Source organism: Fopius arisanus, unplaced genomic scaffold, assembly GCF_000806365.1.
Source record: "Fopius arisanus strain USDA-PBARC FA_bdor unplaced genomic scaffold, ASM80636v1 scaffold00096, whole genome shotgun sequence".
Lineage (NCBI taxonomy): Eukaryota > Metazoa > Arthropoda > Insecta > Hymenoptera > Braconidae > Fopius > Fopius arisanus.
The window spans coordinates 74,085-96,571 of record NW_011887835.1 but is presented as its reverse complement, the minus strand read 5'-3'; the positions used below and the strand labels follow the sequence as shown (position 1 = coordinate 96,571).

The 22,487-nt window shown below is 40.2% G+C and overlaps 2 protein-coding genes across 12 annotated transcripts in view; one reads left to right on the top strand and one right to left on the bottom strand.

Moving 5' to 3' along the window:
• The window catches only part of Eip78C (Ecdysone-induced protein 78C), a 27,682-nt gene extending 14,247 nt beyond the window's left edge, over positions 1 to 13,435 (top strand). For 9 of the 10 annotated variants that reach the window (XM_011312058.1, XM_011312056.1, XM_011312053.1 and 6 more), the window contains exons 3-8: positions 4,365 to 4,489; positions 7,771 to 7,912; positions 8,439 to 8,842; positions 9,162 to 9,461; positions 9,546 to 9,933; positions 10,190 to 13,435. In XM_011312058.1, coding sequence (XP_011310360.1) covers positions 4,365 to 4,489; positions 7,771 to 7,912; positions 8,439 to 8,842; positions 9,162 to 9,461; positions 9,546 to 9,929 — 1,355 coding nt within the window. In that variant the 3' untranslated portion in view covers positions 9,930 to 9,933; positions 10,190 to 13,435. The remainder of the gene's footprint in view (positions 1 to 4,364; positions 4,490 to 7,770; positions 7,913 to 8,438; positions 8,843 to 9,161; positions 9,462 to 9,545; positions 9,934 to 10,189) is intronic. The other variant, XR_892600.1, reaches the window with a different exon arrangement.
• LOC105270844 (centrosome-associated protein 350-like) lies at positions 12,194 to 21,829 on the bottom strand. Of its 2 annotated transcripts, none has more exons than XM_011312059.1 (4): positions 18,407 to 21,829; positions 17,801 to 17,976; positions 17,578 to 17,744; positions 12,194 to 17,360 (listed from the first exon to the last, which is right to left on the bottom strand). In XM_011312059.1, the coding sequence occupies exons 1-4, from the start codon at positions 21,325 to 21,327 to the stop codon at positions 14,034 to 14,036; spliced, it is 6,591 nt and encodes a 2,196-aa protein (XP_011310361.1). In that variant the 5' UTR covers positions 21,328 to 21,829; the 3' UTR covers positions 12,194 to 14,033. The 2 variants fall into 2 exon arrangements, with proteins under 2 accessions (XP_011310361.1, XP_011310362.1); XM_011312060.1 differs by having other exon boundaries at positions 17,801 to 17,961.
• Between the last annotated feature and the right edge of the window lie 658 nt (positions 21,830 to 22,487).

Here is a 22,487-nt window from a genome sequence, read left to right as displayed (position 1 = left end):
ATGAGAGAAAAGGGGCATCCCATGCTCGGCGAACCTCATCGTTGTAACTCATTGTTCAAACTCTTCGCTTATTTTCTGTTTTCCGGTTTTCCGTTAACGAGAATAATTGCTCCCGGCGCTCGCGGCTTAGGGTCGTTGCACCAATGTTAAACTAGCAAGTCGACTTGCTCCCCAGGTATAATCGAACGTGGGATCTCCATTCTGTACAATTCAAACATTTACCAGCACAAATTTCAATCTCCACCTCCAAGTCCTCCCCTGCCGCCCGATATATCGCCGATATATCGCCAACGCATTGGCTCACACTAAAAATTCATTGACATTTTTTACCCGGAATTTCGTCAGCTACAAAAAATGTTCAGTGATATTTCCTCGAAAAATCCCTAGTTCTCGAGAAATCTTTGATTTTTTGGACAGTATGAAAAATCGGCCGATTTTTCTTCACCCACGTTCACCTTGACCCCCAATTATCTCGGTCCCACTCAATTCCACACAAAAAGTTCATCAACATTTTTTATCCTAAATTTCCCCAGCTACAAAAAAGGTCCAGCGATAGTATCCCGAAAATCCCGCGGTTTCCGAGATAATCGTGGAATTGAAAGTTCTCAATAATCTAAATCCTTCAAAATTCACTCTTCCGATGTGAAATTCACGTCCTCAGGGTAAAATTTATTTATAATCACAACTCACGCTTTTTTTCATCGATATTTACGATATCGCCTAATCGATCGACAATTTTATCGATACCGGAAAAGCCGGGGCAACCTTTATGTTCGCCCACTTAGAAACAAAACTAAATAAAAAAGGGAATATGGAAAAAGAGCAAAGATAAATGAAGTTGACTCTCTATTTTTCCCTTTCTCTATCGTATCCAGGCAGTCTCTTGTTGGTCTATGGTTTTCTATTCGCGCAAACTCATGGCAATTTATTCCCCCATAGCACTCGCAACCTTTCAACTCCGTAATCCATTTTGCCGAGTGAAAACACGTCCTCTCCGTTCTTTTTCTTGCCTTTATCTCCCTCTATTCATGCCCATTGCCTTTCTTTTATCCCCATACCTAGGCTTAACCTATTATCGACAATTGCACAATTTCTGATTACGCAAATTGTGCAATTCATTGATTTTTCTCTTGTATTTTCTCGCGCTAGTTCACCCCTCGCGCATGAGAATTTTTCATATCGATTGATTGACAGCCGATATGTATATCTATTTCATATCGCATTGTTTTTTTATTGTTTAATGGGTTTTTTATATTTTTATTTAGTCATTCTTTTCTTCTTTTTTGGGGAATTGTTTTTTTTTCTCTCATTTTTTATCATCACCTGTTTCTCAGGGAAAAATTCGAACTCTAGTCGATGGCACACAATACCTTGACATAAATAAAATAGATAAACGAATGATGGAAATAGAAATAGACTTATCTGCTCTATTCGGTTGGATATCGAAAGCGATACGAAAATGGATGGTTTTATTTATTTGAGGGGAGGAAAACAGGACTAATAAAATTTATTTTGCACTCCTAATATATATCGTTTAAAAACAGATTCTGGAATTTAATCGGTTGAATGGAATTCAAATAAAATTCAATCCGACGATTTCCCAGAAAATTAATTATAATAAATCGATATTAATTCAAATTAATTCAAAAGTCCTTGAAATTTCCGAAAAATTTTATCGAATCATCAATTAATGATCGATTAAAAATAATAATTGAACATTGTCTCGAAGAAATTTTATTCCAAATAATAAATTTAATTTCCACAAATCGCGGAAATTTCTGCGTGGAGATAAATTTAAATTGCCAATTAAAATGTGAGAAGTGCTCGGGGTGATAAAATTGGATAAAATCCGTGAATTAAATCACGGAAAATCGCAACGAGTGTTTATATTTTTGAGATATAAACAAGTGGTGGATAAAGTACCGAGGAAACACGAGTGCTGGTAATACGTGGACGATAATTTATCGCTGCATTTATTCGCCCGGTCGCTTTCTCAATGCACTTTCTACGGCCGATCTCCCCAATACGAAAGTTCCACCGATCCTTTTTATTCGCGTCTGTACACTCGAGTGCATTGTGCAATCACCAGGTACATGAGATAGATTGTGGGGGGCGGTAATAAATCGAATCATTATCAAATGTTAAATGGTATTTTAGTCTTAATTGCTGGCGCATGGGCACATGGACGATCTTATGGATGAGTCATTGCAATTGCAGGGGGCTGAAAGGGGGGGGGGGTTGATTTTGTGGGTGAAATGGACGGGAATTAATGAGGGACACGTTGAACAGGTGTTGTGTAACTGAAAACACGGAAGTCGGGACCGGCTGAATAGATTAAACATCAGGATTTGCCAGTATCTTGAGAACTATTGGTTTTTCGAGAAAATGTACGGATAACTTTTTTGTTGCTCACTGGATTTTCAACAAAAAATTCATCTGACGTTTTTCTGTATCTCGATTTGTTGAGGAATTATAGGGGTGGTTGTGGTTAGAGGATTCTCTCGATTTTTTTTCTGCGGGAGTGGTTTATGTGCGAGGTTTTGTGAAGATATCTTGAGAACAGGAGGTTCTCTAAAAAATTTTGCTGAACCTTTTTTGTAGATCAGGAAATTCGCTAGAAAAAACGCTCCTAGCGTTTTGCTCTATCTCTATTTGTTGAGGAATTGTGATTACGATTGCAATTGACGGTTTTTCGGAATTTTTCACGGCTTCGGAAATTGAGTCTTCTTCGGATTTTTTTTTGTATCTCGAGAACGCGAGGTTTTTGGAGGAAAAATTACTGGACCTTTTTTGTAGGATACGAGATATCGAATAAATATTACTTGACGTATTTTCCTCTAGCTCGAGCCATTACCGAGATAATTCAATATCCAGCGACATGAAAAATGGTATTGCTCTCCCGGCAAATTTCCGATATTATTGTCTTCCACCGCAAGTGCTTTTATTGATACGTAATTAACGAAATTAATTATGATGTGAATGAATGAGGGGTATCGCTGATCTGCTTTGAATTTCTGATTGGATAACCAAGAGAAAACGGGTCATTAATTTGGAAATGCGAGCGGGGGATTAATTGAAGGACGAAAATGACGAGAAGTGGATCTGGTGCTTTCAGGAAAACCGAGGGACGTGCATTGTATCCATGACCCAATTTCCAAGGGTAAATCCCCAACGAATTAATTTCCCCGAGAATTCCAAAAATTTCCAAAAACCTTGAACACAAAAAAATCCGAAATAACTCAATTTATTTTACATTTTCTCTCAATTAAAAAAATATCTAATCCCATTTTTCAAAAAAATCTCACGCATACACATTGATATTAAAATTATTAAAATAAATCCAGATCCATCTGGATTTTTATAAACAAGACTTTCTGGTTGTCATTTTATTTAATTTATCAACATAAAATTTAATGCGCAATTTTGCAATGCGCGTGCAATCAATTGAAATTCAAACCTAATGAACCGGGGATTTAATAAAAACGTTATCTCAGTGTTGAAAAAAAAGAGTCCCACGAAACTCCGCTATGTACCGAGAGTACATAAGGTGAAAAATTCCATACGCACAAGTCTAGGAATCCCGTCGGACTAACGGCGAGTTTTTTCACTCGTCTGTCGGCCCGTTCAATGCACCGAGACTCGCCCGACATCTCACGTATTTTTCCCCATTACATAAACCCATGAAATGGCAACGATATTAACCATAAATATATCCCATCCAATTTATTATATTCCCCGATTGAATTTCCACATGGAAATATGAAACTTCTGTGAATTTATGAACGGTACAATTGTCCCTGAAAAATTCACGCCAATTGAAAATTTCTATTTGCGGGAAACATGCTAGTTTCGTTTTTACATCTTTCGCGGAATTTTTTCCGGCCTTTTTTTTTTCTTTTCTCCCACTGTTTCTCGGTTTGTAACGGATAACACGCGGTTACAGCTAGATCATTCCTGCGTTTTCCGACGGGATTGTCCTCCGGAGGAAACACCGACAGAATATTCCCGCAATATGACGAACCGAGGGAAACGTAAATACCGTTATGAGTCAATATTATTGTTTTTTAATTAGCGAATAATTTTTTCGCTCTTCCCTTTTCCCCCGAAATTCCTTTTCACGCGATACCCGCGGAGATAAAACAAAAAAAATGATAAAATTATTGAAAAATTCTATAATTAAAAATTAATAAATCCTGTATAATTATTTATACTGTCATCACCAGATTTACTGGTGAGAATAAAATAAATTTTCGATCAAAGAAATTCGTTATTTTGTTATAACTCAGCCTTATTTATTTATTTATTTATTTTTTCTAGATTTGCTAGTCAAATACTTATCGATAATTTTATTTAAATTTTTACAGAGCAACATTACGCAGCAGCAGACTCGAACAGTTCGACTCCAGCAAAGAGTTTTGTACCTTGTAAGGTGTGCGGTGACAAGGCAAGCGGTTTTCATTACGGTGTTACCAGCTGTGAGGGCTGCAAGGTCAGTTATTTCATTAACAAACAAGGGTAAAATACATATCTCAAACACCATTAAAACAACCACTTAATCATGCATACACCTAGCCCCAGCTATTTCATTATTATTATTCGGTGAGGTTAATGAATAAGTAATGGGGTTTTTATTGTTGGATGTACGAGAGGGAATCGCTAAACCCGGAAGCCCTTATACAAAGTTAACTGTAAACTGAGGTTTTTACCTTCTATCCAACTCTCATGCCTCTCTTTGCCCCTCATAATACCGTCTTTACTCCTTTTTATTTTTCCTTTTTTTCTTTATCCTTCATCCGTTTCGCATTGTGCGATAGATTTTTTAATGCTACTGATTTTTTATCCCCGCGACAATTCCTCGTGATAAATTTGACAGTGAAAAATGGGGAGAATCGATTAATCATCTTGAAATTGTTGGTTCGATAGTTCGTGATTCGAAAATTTGAGAAATTACGGAATTAAATCATTTTCTAATTGATAAATCGATAAACAAGTGATTCTGACAATAAACTCGAAATTTTCTATTCTAAAAACGAAAAAAGTCTTTTTGGATTTTCTATTAAATTCAAAATTTCCCATTCAATAAACAATTGTTAATTAAATCAATTACTGCATAATTGATATATCCCTTAATAAAAAAACACCCATAAACCAATTATTTAATCGTCATGAATTTAATTTTTTAATTAATCAAACCAAAAAAATTCGGAGTAACAAAAACAATTCCAGATTATTATTCCAAAAATTGTACATACGCCTGTCGAAATTTGCACAGATATTTTATTAATATCTCGTTCAAATGAAAAATAGCGAATGATTGTATGATCTCGTCTGACTGAATCCCCATTTTTTCTACTGGGAATGTACAAAGTGAAAAGAGACAGAGGGAGCGGCATTTTACCGCGACTGCTCGATCGATCGAACGACACACGCCAGAAGGGAAAACCTGGTGGGTGGGGATCGGTGAGGGGGTTGAGGGGGTGAGGTAGGGGGTTGAAAATGGGGGTGAGTTTCGAGCTTCCACGGTGAATACTTTCGTGTTGCGGGAGAATAATCGGTCTCGGTCGAGGTCGTGCATGAGTGTGTCCTTTGCGTGAAATATTACAATTTTTTCCATTAAATTCACCCTCGAAATAGACAAAATGCACAATTACCCCGGATATTCATTTTTATTTTTCAAATTATTTTCATATCCGCAGCCGAAGAATTTTTATCTGATTCATCCAGAGATATTCATTTACTGATTTATATTTTATCAGCGATTAATGGAATTATTACTATATAAATTGATTGCTGGAATTAATTATTGGACGAATGGATTTAATTTATCTACAATTTAAAATCGAATGATAATTATTTTTTAATTATTCTGCATTGATTATTCGGAATAACTACGGTGCGTACATGAATTTATTGAAAAGATATGAAAGAGATAAAAAATTACTGATTAATAAATCAAAGGGAATTGTTTTGAGATTTTTTTTTTGGCAATTCCTCTGGGATCTGGAATTTACTGGAATAATAAAATCGTGAATAACCTTGAACTAGAGATATTTGAATTGATGAAGTGGAAAAATATGAGAAAGGTCTCCAGGAAGATTTCTCTCACGGTATATTTCCAGTACATCAGCCTGATAACGAGAGGAAGTGGAAATTGTATTGTCCCTGACATTATCCTGTGGCGAAGTACTTGTCCCCCTGTATTCGTAATTAATCATAATTATTAAACAAGCACGTGAGGGGCTTTCAGGAGAATGTTTCAAGGCTTTTTTTTTTCTCTTGGATATTTTACCTGTTTCGTGATGGGAATTGTGGAGAAAAAAAAACGAACGTTTTGCCAGGGGGATGGGGAATGGGGTAAGACGTAAAAAGAGGTTTATTCCTTCGTTGGGGTGGAGAGATAATTTTAACTTGAAGAGAACACCTGGGATTCACTCGGGGGATGCACATCGCCGTTTTTTTATTTGTCGATGGTGCTTTAGGAATTTAATATTCCAGGAAAATCCGGAAGTCACGTTGACACTCCCATGGAATCTATTTCGGAAATTAAATTAGGGCACTGAATATTAATTATTTTCTATCTATATTAAAATATCGAAATCCATTTTTCAGTGGGAAATTTTTTTTTTTCGGCGTCATTATTTAATCTAAAATATATTTTAAAAATGATATAGAATATCAGTTAATATTTATAAATTATATTTTATTTATTATAAACCGCTTGATTTTTCTGAGTCTGAGTCTGAGTTGCATGTGAATTTTTTCGGATTCATTATATCGAATTTCCTGATAGTGAAAATTCTCGAGAAAACTCGAGAGGTCTGAGCTATTTAAGCGGTTAATTTCCCCAACAAAAAGCGTCTTCTTTGGAAAATTGTTATGGGCTGATGCTGCGGGTGGTTAAATACCCCAGGAGTAAACACCAGGTGCATCGATATTCTCTGGACTTGCGCGCAAGTCATCTCCGCGAAAAACCAGGAAGTGAATCTAGAATTAATTTTCCAATATCACCCGAGGAAGAATTCCAAAAAAATATCAATAACGAGATCCCAAATCCCCAGGACAATCTAATCCTGGAACAAAATAATTTTTTCGTGGAGGGAAAGAAAAAATATTTCAAATTATTTTAAAAAATTCCAAAAAATTCCGAAAAATTCCAATAAATTCCAAGAAATTCCAAAAAATTCCAATAAATTCCAATAAATTCCAAAAAATGCCAATGACTCAACAAAGACTCCTGTTGAAAAAATTAATAAAAAAAAATTCAAAGGATTGTGTATAAAACTCGGAGAAATGCGTCCTGGGGGTGTAGTATTTTTCGATATTCCTATTTTTTTTTCTCCCTGACGTACCTGACGAGTACTGAGTACTTGAAATATGCATTACCGTTCTACCCTACCACCTTTTCATCACCACAGTGAAGAGGGTGATTCCCGACTAGATCCGTCGAGTCATCCGACAGGATATCGTGAATAAATTATTTCATCCACTCGGTCGTCAATGAAACTTATCGTCATGATTCGCATTATTTTTCCATTACATTTTCCTCATATTTATCATCCAACAATTATTTCAGGATTTTATATGACTTCCGGAAGGAGAAGAGGAAGAGTATTTTATTTAACTCTCACTCCATTGAATAAATAAAATTTATTTATCGTACATTTTTTGAAGATCCAATCCAAATGGAAAACGTTTTAATAAAATTAATATAGAAACCGAACAAATGTGGAAAAATTGTAACAATCTCGAACGATTGAAATCTGTTTCCAGGGCTTTTTTCGACGAAGCATTCAGAAACAGATAGAGTACAGGTGTTTGCGGGACGGCAAGTGTCAAGTGATAAGATTGAACCGGAATCGCTGTCAATATTGCCGATTCAGAAAGTGCCTAGCTGTTGGCATGTCACGTGACTGTAAGTATCAAGTACTGAGGGAAATACAAAAAATTCACGAGCCCCTGATAAATTTTCGTCACTATAACATTCAGAGTTGCAAGTACACTTATGCATAAACGCCGGAAGCATCTCGATGCTTTGGGGGCTTTCCTCCCACAATTTTCCCTCCGTGGGGTTGAGTAAACCAGAGGGAAACTTGCCTGCATAATTCTACATCAAAGTTCGGAGTAGTCTTGATTCCCATCCAACTGGAATACACGTCTGGGCCGGAATTATAAGGCAAAATGTCAGGGAAAACGTCTGGATTTTTTCCTAAATACCGGATTACCGCGTTAACTACTGGTTCTACACCAAAATGTCAGAGGAATTTTTTACGCAACACCTAATTCACTACAAAAAATTCCCCTACCATTTTTTTCCCCACTCACTGGTTCTCGAGATATTCGCAAAAAATGTGATCGGCTGATTGAAGAATGACTGCGAAATCAATAAAAAAAATTGTTAATCAACGGTTTTGTTTAATAAATTTTTAATTTGTGATCAGCTGTGCGGTACGGGCGTGTGCCAAAGCGTTCGCGAGAACGTGGTCCCGAGGACACAGTGGCCACAACGTCACCAACAACGACAACAACAACAGCCACTGGTGGAAATCAACAAATATCATCGGCTGTTAATAACAACAACCATAATAATATCAATAACAATAATAATACAACAGCTAGCAACAATAATGTGACAAATAATGGGAGTACTAATAGTAATCAGCCACAAAGTGTGATACCCCGGGTGCCATCGGCAACAGTTGTCGAGGCAGATCAGTCCGATGGTGACAGCAAGCAATTGGCAGTTTACGATGTCATTCTCCAGGTGTCACAGGCCCATCACGCACACTGTGGCTTCACCGATGAGTCAACGAGGGGCCTCATCAAGAAGCCAATGATTATGCCAGTGAGTCCCATTCCTTATTGATTTATTCCTCCATTAATAAAAAAAACAGACATCCAATTTTTTTCTCATCACTCATTCTCGTTGCAAATCTCGGTACCAAAGCACCGCACATGATTTCCGTAATTAGATTTTTCGTAGAGCTTGCAATTCTCTACAAAAAAGTACTCCACGAGGATTTTCATACATCGCCTGGATTCCGAGATATTCATGAAAAATCGTGTGAAACGAGTGTAATTGTCTGGAGTTGGCTTCAGTTTTGTTGAATTTTGAAATTTTTAAATTGAAGTGGAGAGAAAATAATTGACTGATTAATTTGCAGCCAGCGAGCCCGGAAGACCCGGAGGCAGCTTCATCCACAGCTGAGGCAGTTGAGTCCCAGAGGATTTGGCTGTGGCAGCAATTTGCCACTCGTGTCACACCCTCGGTGCAGAGAGTCGTTGAATTTGCAAAGAGAGTACCTGGTTTCTGTGAATTGACTCAGGACGATCAACTGATACTCATCAAGGTTGGATTCTTCGAGGTGTGGCTATGTCACATCTCCAAGATGACGAATGATAGTTCGATGACGTTTGAGGATGGAACGTACATCACTAAACATCAGATTGAACTGATGTATGAGGTAAATACTCTGAAATAAATTAAAAAAAAAACAGATACACCTGAATAAACAGGAAAATAATAAAACAATTGATTGTGGTATCAGCCTGAGTTCGTAGCAGCCCTGATGCAATTCACATCAGCCCTGAATGCTCACCAGCTGTCAGATGCTGAGTTGGGCCTCTTCTCAGGTGCTGTACTTCTTAGTGAAAGGGCTGGACTAAATGATGTCAAGGCAGTCCAGAGGCTTCAGGATCGTCTCCTCGAGGCCCTGAGGATTCAGGGCGGTAGGAATCACTCGTCGGATATTTCGGCTGTCGGTTGTCCTGGGGTCATTGGTATTGCCCAGAGGATACCTGAGTTGAGGGCACTGGGCTCGAGACACGCTAATCTTCTCGATTGGTTCAGGAGAAACTGGACAAAGCTCAAATTACCCCCCCTCTTCGCTGAGATATTTGACATTCCCAAGTGTGAGGAGGACTTGCAATGAACCGGTCAGTCAATTTTTATTAATAATTCAATTAATTGTCCATTTAAAAAATGAATAAATGGTGATTTCTCGTTTGGTAATCATTCAATTACCGATTTATCTCGGAAGCTATTGATTTTTTAAAAAAATGTCAAGATACATTTTTTCTCGAGAATTTAATTGGCCGCAAAAAAGTTATTTGTCGTTTTTACCTGAGATCGGCAGATTTTGAGAAAAATTGATAATGGAATTAAAAAAAAATTGATTCTTTACTGTTTCAGGTACTTGGAAAAATTCACGAGGCCTGAAACGTCCTGATCGCGGACTGCAAGCGAGATAAAGAACATAAAACATATCTGAGTTGGAACTGGATCCGTTCAAACCCTAAATAATAAAGTTCTTGCCCGCACAAAAGTGATAACCGAAAGAGATAACATGAAAATACTCACCCCAATACTCGATACTTCTCCGATAATCGATGAAAGAAAAATATATAATAAAAATGATCGAGGTGATTGATGAGTTCAGTACCTATATACTCGATTTAAAGTAAGTAGACAGAGTAACAACGCTAGATTAATTATTATTCGAACAAGCGTTGATACAATTTAAGGAATTCAAATCTCTTCGTCGGCGTGACTCCTTAGGTGCATGCGCTAATCTCTGCAATCTATTTTTATTACTTGAATCTAGGGTAGTAAAATCAATTGAAATGAATTTATCTCTAGCCAATTTTCAGGAGGTGTGGGAGGATAAATAAGAGCGAGGGAATTGCATAACTTGAGTGAGTTTTGGGATTATTTTTCAATTCCATCTGAACGTGCTCATGATAATTAGATTGAAAATGATAATTGTTGAAATTACGATAAGATTAATTTGCTCAGAATTTGCACAATCATCATATCATTATTTAAGATGTGTTTATTCCATTATTTGGGGAATTAGCCGAGAGATTCTTCGATTTTTCTTTTCATTTCCTGGGTAACGATTGAAAGTCTGTTGTCAGGTGGAGGATTTGACGAGATATTAATTGAAATTAATAATAATTGCAATTTTACTTTGAATATATTGGAGAGGAGATTCTCCACGTGACAATCACGACGACGAAAGCTAATCTGTACTTAATTAAACGGTAAAAGCACTCTATATATATAAAAGAAAAGATATATGTACATTCATGATATTAAGGAATTTTGAATTTTAAGCGCTCACATCAAGTTGTGAATTAACATATCATACATTACTAATATATTGAAGAAAAAAAAATGATAAAAACTTGAATATAATTAATATATAGAGAGCAAAATATATCGAAGCGAAGGAACAATGACGAACCATTGGGACTGGACTGTTGCAATTTTTTGAGATTAAACTCTCAATTTAATAAATCGAGTAAAAATAAACGAACGAATAAAAAAATCTAGATTAATAAATCAGTCAACAGTGCAGATCCCTTCAAAATTTTCTAGTCCAACCGATGATTTCTTTTTTTTTTTATCAATTCGAAAACTCGCGAGAGAATCACATTGAAACGGCCAAATACTTCGTTAATATTAAGGTACACTAAGGGGTGAAATTGGTGGACGATGAAAATTCCCTTCATCTTCGCTATAATTTCAGCAATTAAGGACATGAGAGAGATTTAAAAAAAAAATGGTGCTATCCTCGTTTGTATTCCTTGGAAGCCAAAATTCATTTCCAACCGTGGAAATGCGCACAAATCGTTCTTTCAATGATAAATAATCAGCTGTTCATCAGTTCAACGCGACAAAGACAATTCATGAGACCGGGTGCGAGGGGGTGGTTAACCAGGAAGTGTTAAAATGTATATATAACGATAATTATGTACTAGATGATATACTATGACTGCTCTATACTGCTGAAGTACAAATGTTTTCATTTAATTACGTTATACATAAATTTGTTTCTTCATTTTTTAAAATATCAGTACTCTACGCATTTTTTTCTATATTTATTATTATTATTAATGTTATGGGTGATTATTTTTTATGGAATACGTAATTAATGTAATGAGTTTTATTGGATTTAATGGAGGGATTATTGAGCTTTTGCCTGTCACTCATTGATTTTAGGTGTTTTATCGCTTCAGGATTCATTCTCTTTCCGCTTTATTTCATGTTTCGATTTATTTTCGTAGGGATTAGGGATTTTTTCTCGTCGAGATGTGGTATGCGACAATCATCCATTATGTGGAAACTATTACGTGTTGAAATCATGGCTTTTTGAGAGGTTTAAGGGGTTCTATTTGGATTTGACGCTTGTTATTATTTATCCGAGGGCCACGGAAATTCGTTGATTATTGCAATATCAATTGAATTCCATCTGACATATCGGACTGTCGATTGAATTTTAGACGAATAGATTGGCGTGAAGAATCTCTCTAGATCGTAATCAATTCGAAACATCGATGGAATCATGAAATCCGCTGATATGTGATTCGTGAAAAAAAAAAATGCACAAACGTGTTCTATAATTTATCAATAAACTCCACGGTGACTTGCGTACTTGAACTAATCGATTGGGAGAACTCGGGAGGCTATTTAATCGATGAAAAATAATTTAATCACGTGGTACCAATCTGTCACTTCTGCTCATCTAACGATCGTGTAATGGAAAAAAAAATCTATCATTTGGGAGGAATTATTAATCGTAATACGACTCGGTGCCAATTATGAATTAATGTTTAAACTAGGTTTAGGGGGTGGGGAGATGCGATGGCAATTCTAGGTAAATTATCCTGAGATTAAAGTGGAGCCTCTGGAAGCCAGGAACTGGTAAATTGTGAAATTTCGCTTTTTTCCTTTAACGATTACACATCTCTTCGATTACGAGGTGTTTCATTAAAACACTGATGTTAGAGATTAGCCCATAGGTACAATGAATTTTACCATTAGTTGGAATCATGATGTTTTTTCATTGGAGAAGAAAGTAACGAGAGAAAATGAAATTTATCTAATTAGGGGCGATATTTCACTGAGATGCGATTTGAGGAAAAAATAGTTTAAGTATATGATAGAGATAATATATTCCCACGTTTTCATCGACTCCTTTTGAAAATAATTACAAAACTATTTTTCATTGTTGTGTGGTTTTAAATATTGAGAAAAATGCTTGATCCACATTTATTATTTCATTAAGTTTTACTGTATTTATAACATAACGCTCATTTTATTTACAGTTTATCCGTTTATTATACTTTATCCCTGTTTTCACCAGATAAATTTTTGTGAAAAAAAAAAGACAACAATACGAAGATTAATGTATCGTCCATTGACACATGTTTTTTCATATGAAACGATGGCATTGCCGAAATAAATAATGGGATTGGAAGACTTGAATCTGAATAAATGATGTTTTTTTTTCTCTGGAGAGCCCGATTTATGTCAAAAAGTTTATTATAAAATATTAAGTACATACGATTTAACACTACATACTCAAACAGGTGTAACGTCAAGCTCGATTTGTGATTCTCGAATTATTACTTTTTTTCTTCATTCGTCGATTGACAAAAAAACACTGATAAATCAACAGCCACAAGTGGATAAAACGTACCTGTCGTATTTACATCACAACCTACTCGGTAAAAACTCAAATTCCCAAACAAAAATAATTGGCAAGTGAAAGGTCCAGGTACAAGGAAACTAAACCACAAATTAAAAACTATAACTGTACATTTCGTTGTTGAAGGCTGTGGAATTGAAGATGAATGGCCCCAATTATTCAGTCTTACGATTGATTATTCAGTAATTAACTCAGTTATCAGTTCATTAAATATAGTTGAGCATCAGAGGGATTTTCTCCGCAAAATCTATAATATTGTTCCTCAAACGTCCGAATAAACACCCAAAAAATTTGAAATTCAAATCTCACTATTGAAATTCACCCCACAAAAAAGACTAATTAAAACAAATCGTTATAAATTATTATCAAGCTCTAAAAATTCATGAATGATAAAACCTGTAAATAAAAAAATATTGATATCGATAGTAAAACGATAAAAGAGATTTGCAATCCAAAATTTTGGATTTACTCAGTATTTGAGAAACGACTGGAATAAATTGAGGGATAAAAACCGTCTTATTGAGCATAACTCGATGTCATAATCTAGACAAGAATTTTCTTCTTGGTGAAAGCAGCTTTAACAACACTGGTTGCCTCGAGAACGAGAGTATCGAGTATAGCAATGGTTAGTTCATTTTTGACATCGAGCTCATCATGATGAAACTTTGTCCACTCGTCCTCCTCAGCCTGTGCCTCTCTGGCAAGTAATTCATCAACCCTGTCCCTCCTCTTTCTACTCCACCGCATCACCATATTCTCCCTCTGCAATTTCGTCTTGAATCCAAACAGCGTTGCGACTTCCTTATTAACATAATCCGTGAGTTCCTGGAGATTTTTTGGTATTTTTATAGCTGGTTTGGTCTTGACACTGGGTTTGGTCCAGCTTGGTCCAGGTTTTTCATACTCAGACTGATAGATCTCAGCGATAGTCTCCTTGCACAGATCAAAGAGAAAAGTATTATAGATTTTTCTGTCCCTCTTGGATGTCTCATTCGAGTCCTTGCTGGACTCCAGAATTTCCAGTGGTGCTTCCAGAGCCATAATCTCCTCCTCATTGAATTTTGAATTGTAAATTAGAGCTGTTGCCTTCTCAGTGAATGCTGTGAGCTCTTCGACGTTCGTGGGGACCACCACAGGGGGCAATGTCGGTGATACCTGGGGGGATGACAGTCTGACAACTCCAGGAGGTGTGTAAGGGGGTGGAGGCTTGTTGGGAATTTCTCGAACGTAGAGTCTCTCTTCCTCCTCGAGTTTTTTTATTTTCTCGATCTGGAGGTCTATCTGGAGTTTCTCGATTCTCAGGAGTCTTGCTTCTAGCTCGGCAACAGCCAGTCCTGGCTGGCCCAATGATGCCTGGAGCTCATCGATCTTCACCTCGATGTCCTTCTCTGAGGTCGAGATATCCCCGGGGAGATAGTCCTCGCTCTTCTCCACTGGATTCCCCAGTAAATCGTCGTCCAGGGCCTCGATGTCCAGTCTGGATTCATTCTGATCCCTCGGGGAGTCGAGATCAATCTCGGATATCTCCCTCGGGGTGTCACCGGCATCACTCGAGTCCTCTTTCTCAATTTTTCTGGATTCTGGCTCCTCAATCACCGGCTCAATTCTCGATTTTTCCAATTCGCTGTTCTCTGGTGATTTTTCGACGTTCAACTCCTCGATTATAACCCCTGAGGGCACCGGGGAAATATCACCGCAGGCATCGACGATTTCCTGGGAATTCCCTGGGGACGATATCTTCGACTTCCTGGATATCTCATCGAGAATCCTCAGGACGTCATCGGTTTTCTCAATTATCTGGTGTTTGTCAGGGAATTTGGAGGATTTGGAGGACTTGGAGGACTTGGAGGACCTCTGAGAGTCCGATTTATCCAGGATCTCGGATACCTCGAGACTCTCCTCGGAGATATCCTCGTACTCGGGGTCTCTGATGATTTCTTGAATTTTTGGGGGCTGCCTGATAGAAATTGCAGATCTCGGTGGCTCTTCAGGTGTTTTAACATCCTCGGGGACAGATAATGGACCAGGGGAGTCGTCCTCGCGATTCAGCTCGTCCAGGGCCTCATCCAGATGATCATTCATCGAAATTTTCTCATCTATGTCTGTCTCCACGAGATTCTCATCGTTGAAATCAATATTCTCCGGTAAATTCGATTTAACCTCGTCGTCTTCGAGGGCTGATTTTTCCTCTGTTCTCCTTGCAATATTTTTCTCGACGTTTATGAGGATTTCCGTTAATTTCTGGAGCATTGGCTCGACGTCTGCTGTGAGATTCAGAGGCGAATCCCCTGAGGGATGTTGAGTCCCCAGATTTTCCCTGATATCGAGATTTAATTCGTCAGGAAGGGGGAGAAGATCCTGGGGCCTCTCCGACGCCTGTCTGTCCCTCTCGATAATATCCAAAATGTCGTCGAGTTCATCCGTGTGGACCCCCGGTTGGTCCAGCTCCTCGTCCTCACCCCCATGAAGTGCAGTCGATTCCCCTCCAGGGAGAAACATCGAGTCCTCATTTTCCTGGAATGGAGAATTTTTTTCCTGAACATACGTCGTCTCCTGGGTGAAATCCTCGTGCTCGTAACGATCTTCGTCGTCATCGTTCAATAATAAAGAGACCCTGGGCACCTCGAAGGAGTCAGAAACAGTCCAGTCACTCCTGTCGATACTGAAATCCCTCTCGGAGACATTCTTCAGGCCTGAGGACTTCTCCGACACCAGGGAACTCTCATTTCCATCCTCTTCCCCATCCACTTGCTCCCTCGATGAAGACTCTGAGGATTTGCCTGGAGATTCCCCAGGAATCGAGGACTCTGGTCGTTCCTCAGGGATTGATTCTGTGTTTTCTGTTTGGGAAATTATTTTTTCTACGTCATCTTCAAGGAGCTCGACCCGTGGGGTGTCGACTGGACCCTCGAGGCCCTCAGGAATCCCCAAGGAGCTCTTGTTCTCAGTCATCTTCGAAATTATTTCGGAAATCGACTTGATATCCCCTTCTATTGACGTGAAATCTGAGGATAGCGCCTCGTTTTCCTTGTGGAGGGTTTCCATACTTCTCTCCAGGGCTGCTCCACTCCTTTCCAGATCATTTCCAGTGGATTTGAGGGTCTCTGTGAGAATTGACTGCTCGGTGTCCACCGGAATTTCCTTAGTGGAGGTGTCGGAGTGAATTGTCTCCGGAATTTCGTTGGATTTATTTTCTGGGCTCTGCAAAGTGGCCCGCGGGGTCTCCAGGACTTCAGACGATACCTTCGACACCTCCTGGGGACTCTCCATCTCGGTCTCAATCCTCTCAGACCTCGTCAACTCCTCGCTGATGTCCCTCGACGTATTTCTCCCTGGGGTATCCTCTGGGGTCTGCAATCGCTTTTCCTCGGACTTTCTCGTGAACATTGACATCATCTCCGAGAGGGTCTTCAGGTCGTTTTCGAGGGTGTTGATATCATCGTCCAGGTTCTTGTTATTCAGCTGGAGGAAATCCATCTTGTGGGAGAAAATCGAGGCATCACTGGCTGTTTTAATCTCTGATGTGGACTTCTTCGAGTTCGGAGGGGACGAATCGACCTCGTTGATCATCTCCGAGGAGGAATTCATCTGGGTAGACCTCCTGGCATCCTCCAGCACTGACTCGATGCTTCTGCTCAGGGGCTTCAGATTATTAGAATCTGGAGACGAGCGAGTGCCGGTTATCAGATCCGACTCTGATCGTGAATGCAGCAGGTCGCTGTTCTTGTAGATCTCCTGGATCCGCTTCATCGGTATCTCAGGTACCTTAAAATCCGATATCGTCCGCACTTCTATCGCAAGTTTTCCATTCTCCTTCGGTCGCTTTGAATCCAATTTTTTACGCATTTCGTGAATTGTCGAGTCGTATTTCTAAAGAAATTCCCAAAAATCATTAATTCAATGATAATAATTAATTCTTTAATCACAAATCAATTAAATAATTTAAATCAGTTCCGGTGAAGGTGAATTAAATTTCACCATTACCTCGTAGAGGAAAAATTCAATTATGAATTAAAATGGTGGAATTATTAAATTCAAATGATGAAAATTGTCTAAAAAATGGGGTAATGAGATTTGTAATTGAAACCTTTATTTGATTGAGCAGATTGGCCTCCAGAGCTTTCAACCTCTGCTTGGCCTGTCTTCTGGCTTCTCTCCTCAATTTAGCCATCTCAGCTCGTCTCTCGGTCAATTTTTCCGCCAAAAGCTCGACCCGTTCCTCGACGTCAGTCGTATCCGATGAAATAGTCGTATCTGGTGATAAAAAAAATCATTAGACTTGTCTCTAAATGACTCCAGAATAAATTTACCATTGCATAGAGCATTTGTCGTTGCACTGACTAGCTTGTAGGCAGCCTCTTCCATCCGTGCAACTCTGCTCTCCTCGGCTTTTAATCTGGCGTGCCAAGCTATCCAATCCTCAACGCAGTTCCTCCTGGTGGCTAGAGCAGCCTCTCGTGCATTCAAAATCCTCGAATAATTGGATCTGATTAGGGAATTAATTTTCAATTGATGGAGGGGGTGGAAAAAATTATTGAATTTTCACACTGCATTGGCCAACCGCTCACTGGATCAGCCGGTGAATTGCAAAAAGGGGAGGGAAAAGCCATCTAAATCGAGAACTCTATTTTTATAATTCCGGAACGACGTTTGCATGGTCGAGTATTTTCGGGTGATTATTATTAGGCACTCGGGAAATTTTCCAGCGAGCCACTCTATTTTCCATCCCTCCAGTAGGGCAAGGGTAATTTGCAAGAATCAGGACAAATTTTTTATCATTTAATAGATTCGACTGTTTTTTTTTTGAGTTATCGTGGAAAATTCAAATTTTCGAAAAAATAAAAAATACCAAAGGGGATGAACTGAATTTTCGACTCATCCCTTTCATCCATTTGTGTCAAATGAAAAAAACTTACTGTGCGAGTTTCTTGGGCCCCTTGAACCGATGATCCTGCGACCTGATGACGACCGACCTGGAGTAGCTCTTCTCACTATCGCCAGAGGAATGCCTCGATATGGTAAATGTGCTGACATGAGACCTGGTGGAGATATTTCCAAGTCCCTGAACCCCGTCCTCGCCCTCTTTGACAACACTCATGGCCTGTGCGTCCTCATCGGCAATATCCCTCATGAGCTTATGACTCTTCTCCTTGACGGCCTTGGAGTGCTTGAGAAGAGCCTGAAGTGAAGTCTGGCTCTCATCAAGATCCACAACATTATCAGTCGAGCTGTCCTCCCTCTTCTTGTACTTTCCATCCTCCTCTTTTCCCTCTTTTCCCTCCTTCCCCTTCTTTACCCCCTTCAAACTCTTTTTCTTGAAGCCCTTACCCTCCGGCGAGCCCTTCCTGGGCTTGTCCTCAATTTTTCCCTTCCTCATCCCCTCGTTCTTTCTATTCAAGTCCTCAACAAGAGTATCAGACTCTGTCTTATCCTCACCCTCCCCAGGAGTCACACCATTCCTCGCCAATTTCTCCTCAACCTCGATCTGCTGAGCCTTCATCCTCATCACATCTCCCCTGGGCATCTTCTCCTCGAACTTCCTGGCTTTAACCTCGTATTTCTTGGGGGACTCCACCTGCGAGGAATAACTCGTATCCTGGAGGAGTTTCGAGGGCACCTGCTCAGTCTTCTCGAGGCTCTGACGAGATCTCTCCAGATGAGATTTATCAGAGTCTACCAGCGAGCTGACAGAACTATTAGATCTTATATCATATCCCTTCATCGGGCCGGAAAGCCTCTTGGGGGACTGACAGTCCGCAGACCTCTTGAGCTTCGTCAGAATATTCTTCGTTGACATCTGGGGATTGAACATGTTCCTCTGCTTCTGGAGCATGAGCTTTCTCTCCTGACTCGCGAGCTTGTGCAGCTCCTTCAGTCGATTCATCTCCTCTTTCTCCTGCTGAAGCTTCAGGAGAAGAGCCCTCTGCTTCTTCTTCACTGAGCTGATCCTGCTGTCCTGTCCAGTGTCCCTGAGTGCCCTCTTCTGCTCCTCCAGCTCCACAATCTTCTTCGTTCTGTCGTTGAGGGTTTTCTCTCTGTATTTGAAAAGCATCTCGATCTTATCGTACATCAGCTTTTCGTCCTTGATCAGTTGAGCCATCTCGTGGTCCAGGTACTTGTTGAAGGAGCACGTAACATCCCTAGTGGAGATACTAATCTCAGTTCCTGTTTCGGTTTTAATAGAGGACGTCGTCTCGTGGAGACTGATCTCCGACATGGCACGAATCTGACTGGGGAGGGAGACCTCGAGCTTCTCCAGGGAGTCAATGTGAAAATCCAGAGAGCCTCTATTGTAAGTGATACCTGGATGAGTCCTGGAAGGATCCAGAGTATCTGTCTGGGTAGCGATGTCATTCACTGTCTGAGTGTGAACCTCTCTGGCAGGTTTTTTGGGCTCCTCGAGGCCCTGAAGGCGCTGCGGCAGATCCTCGTCGACCTGGGGGACATCGATCTCTGGTTCTCCCACCAGACATTTTCTTCCTTCTCTCTCCTTATCCTGTTTTACATTGTACAGGCTATTCTCCACGTCCATTACCTGCCTGAGGGACTCATTGCAGGAGTCGAAGAGGTGGAGCTCAGCCTGAAATTGCATGTGGAGAGCTGTGGGATGCACCAGGACGTCCTCGTTACCCTCGACGGGGGGATTATCGTTATCCTGCTTGCCCTCTCTCCTGTGCTTGTGACGATGATTCAGGTTGAGCTCCGGTGTCACCAGATTGACGAACTCCTCCTGCGGGTAGCTGTCCTCCCTGAAGGAGATTTTTCTGGGGTCGAGAAAGACCTCAGTGGAATCCGTCAAGGATCTCTCGATTTTATCCCCGTCTTTTGGTTTTCTCTTTCCCCTGGAAGCCTCTGAGACCTCCAGGTCCTCAGATATTTCACTCGGGTGTCTGTAGCTCTTCGGGGATGACCTCTTTGGCTTCTCCAGGAGTTTCTTCACATCCTTCGAGGACACCCGGTGCTTCTGGCTGTCCTCCGGGTATTTCTGCAAGGAATTCTCGCTCCCTGAGCCCCTGGAGGACTCTCTCGACTTGGATATCCATTCCGGGGGTCGTCTACCCTCCGAGGACCTCTCCCTAGGCTTTCCATGGGATCTCGAGTCCTTCTTCGAGGATGAGGGAACTGTCTTCTTCTGGGACTTTCTGGCATTCAGCAAATCTGTCGCTGAGAACCTCTCGATCTTCGATCTCTGGACAATTGTCTCCAGGTCCTTCCTCGAGATGTGCCGCAGGTTTCGACGTTTCGACGAGTCCTCCAGGTGCGAGTCCTCCCCTTTCGAGAAACTCGATTCGTCCTTTCGAATTTTTTTTGTCCTGTTCTCTTTCTCTCGGGACGAGTCTCTGGAGTAGTTCTTCTTGGACAGACTCGAGGGGAACGAGATATCCGGTGTCTTCAAGGGATCGATGTCGTCGTTCGTCGTGAAAGAGTCGGACCCGGAGAAGTCGAGTTTACGATAGGCTAGTGAGACCTTCGAGGTTTTTTCCGGCTTTGGGGAGTCCTTCGGAGGATTCGGAAGTTTCGACCTGTGGGGGGAGTACTCCAGGGTCTTCGGGTGGATCTTCAGGTCCGGGACCTTGAGGGGCTTCACAAAATCCATACCTGGAAGAATCAAAGGATCCTGATGCTTCACCTCCGGGTGGCAGTCATTCTGGGCTGCGAGGGACAGCTTTCGTTTCACCGCCGAAATGAAGGTGAAAGGATACCCCTGGAGTTGTACGTCCTGACTGGGTTGAGAGTGTCTGGGAATCGTTACTGAATCCTCGACCCTCTGGACAATAACGTCAGGATGCTCGAAGAAAATGTACCTCTTCCTGTCCCCGGGGCACTCCTCACTCATTATCCATGGGTTTTCACACCTGAACAAATCAATCCACCCTATCTCATCTCCATCGGCATCACCAGATACGAAATCACAGAGATAATCATCATCACCATTCAAACAATTGGAATGCGTCGTTCGGTCAAAGTACAACTCCAATGAAAAATATAATTTCCAATCCCTGAAGCTGTTGCAACCCCCACTGCACTCTTTCACTCTTCAATTATTATTAATCAGGGCAAATGATCCTGATCACAATTATTTGAACCCATACTGGAGTCTTCAGACGCGGGACTCGTAACTGTCATTTGTTCAAGGTTACCAGACGTGGAGGTTATAGCGGGTATTGGCTTTTTTAGTGGTTAGGTCGTCGGAGTAACGAAAACCGTTGGGCTGGGGACGACTCCAACCCGGAACAGATGCTCCCTTTCAGACGACTACTTTTTTATCACAGATCAACCACCCCAGGACTACCTGAGCGGCGTGATTTTTTTATTTGGTGATTTCCGTGATTATTCAAAAGCCCAGCCAAGGAGGATTGACTAAAGTAGAGGCTCAGTGCTGGGGGTCTGAGTGACCCCGGCGACGGCGTAGTACTCCACCCCAAGAGATGGAGGGCGCAACACGCAATTCTGGGGTGTCCATCAAGTCTACGGGGTGAATTTTATTTTCTGCGGTACGAATTCTTTTTGTTTTTTATTTGTTTAACTGAAATTTAGCCGACTGTAACACGTACGGAAGGGGGAAACCACATCTTGTGGAATTTCAATGAAAAAAATTATTCAATGTATTAAATATATACCACTAATGAATTTATTATTTTAAATGAGCGCGTTGTCCTAGTGGTAACGTGCTCGACTGGCACGCCGGCGGCCCGGGTTCAATCCCGGGATCATTCATTTTTTTTTTTTTAAATAATTCCAATTTTTTTTTTTGTTAATGTCAAATCAATCTAAATATTGTTTAAAAACTGAATATTTGATAATCGAGGAGATATGCCATGAAATTGAACAATTTGACATTTTTAAAAACGAAAGTTTTTCAATATATATACTCCTAATGAAATTATAATATTGCAATAGTGTGTTATCCTAGTGGTAACGTGCTCGGCTAGCACGCCGACGGCCCGGGTTCGATCCCGCCGTCATTCATTTTTTTTTTAAATAATTCCAATTTTT

Bases quoted from the DNA above. Each gene is read 5' to 3' on its own strand.
- LOC105270844 (XM_011312059.1), bottom strand. From the start codon at position 21,327: ATGAGTGAGGAGTGCCCCGGGGACAGGAAGAGGTACATTTTCTTCGAG. The intron at 17,977-18,406 runs GTAAGTTTTTTT...TTCCCTAATCAG, and splicing joins GGGCCCAAGAAACTCGCACA to ATCCAATTATTCGAGGATTT. The intron at 17,361-17,577 runs GTTTCAATTACA...GAATTTCTTTAG, and splicing joins ATCTGCTCAATCAAATAAAG to AAATACGACTCGACAATTCA.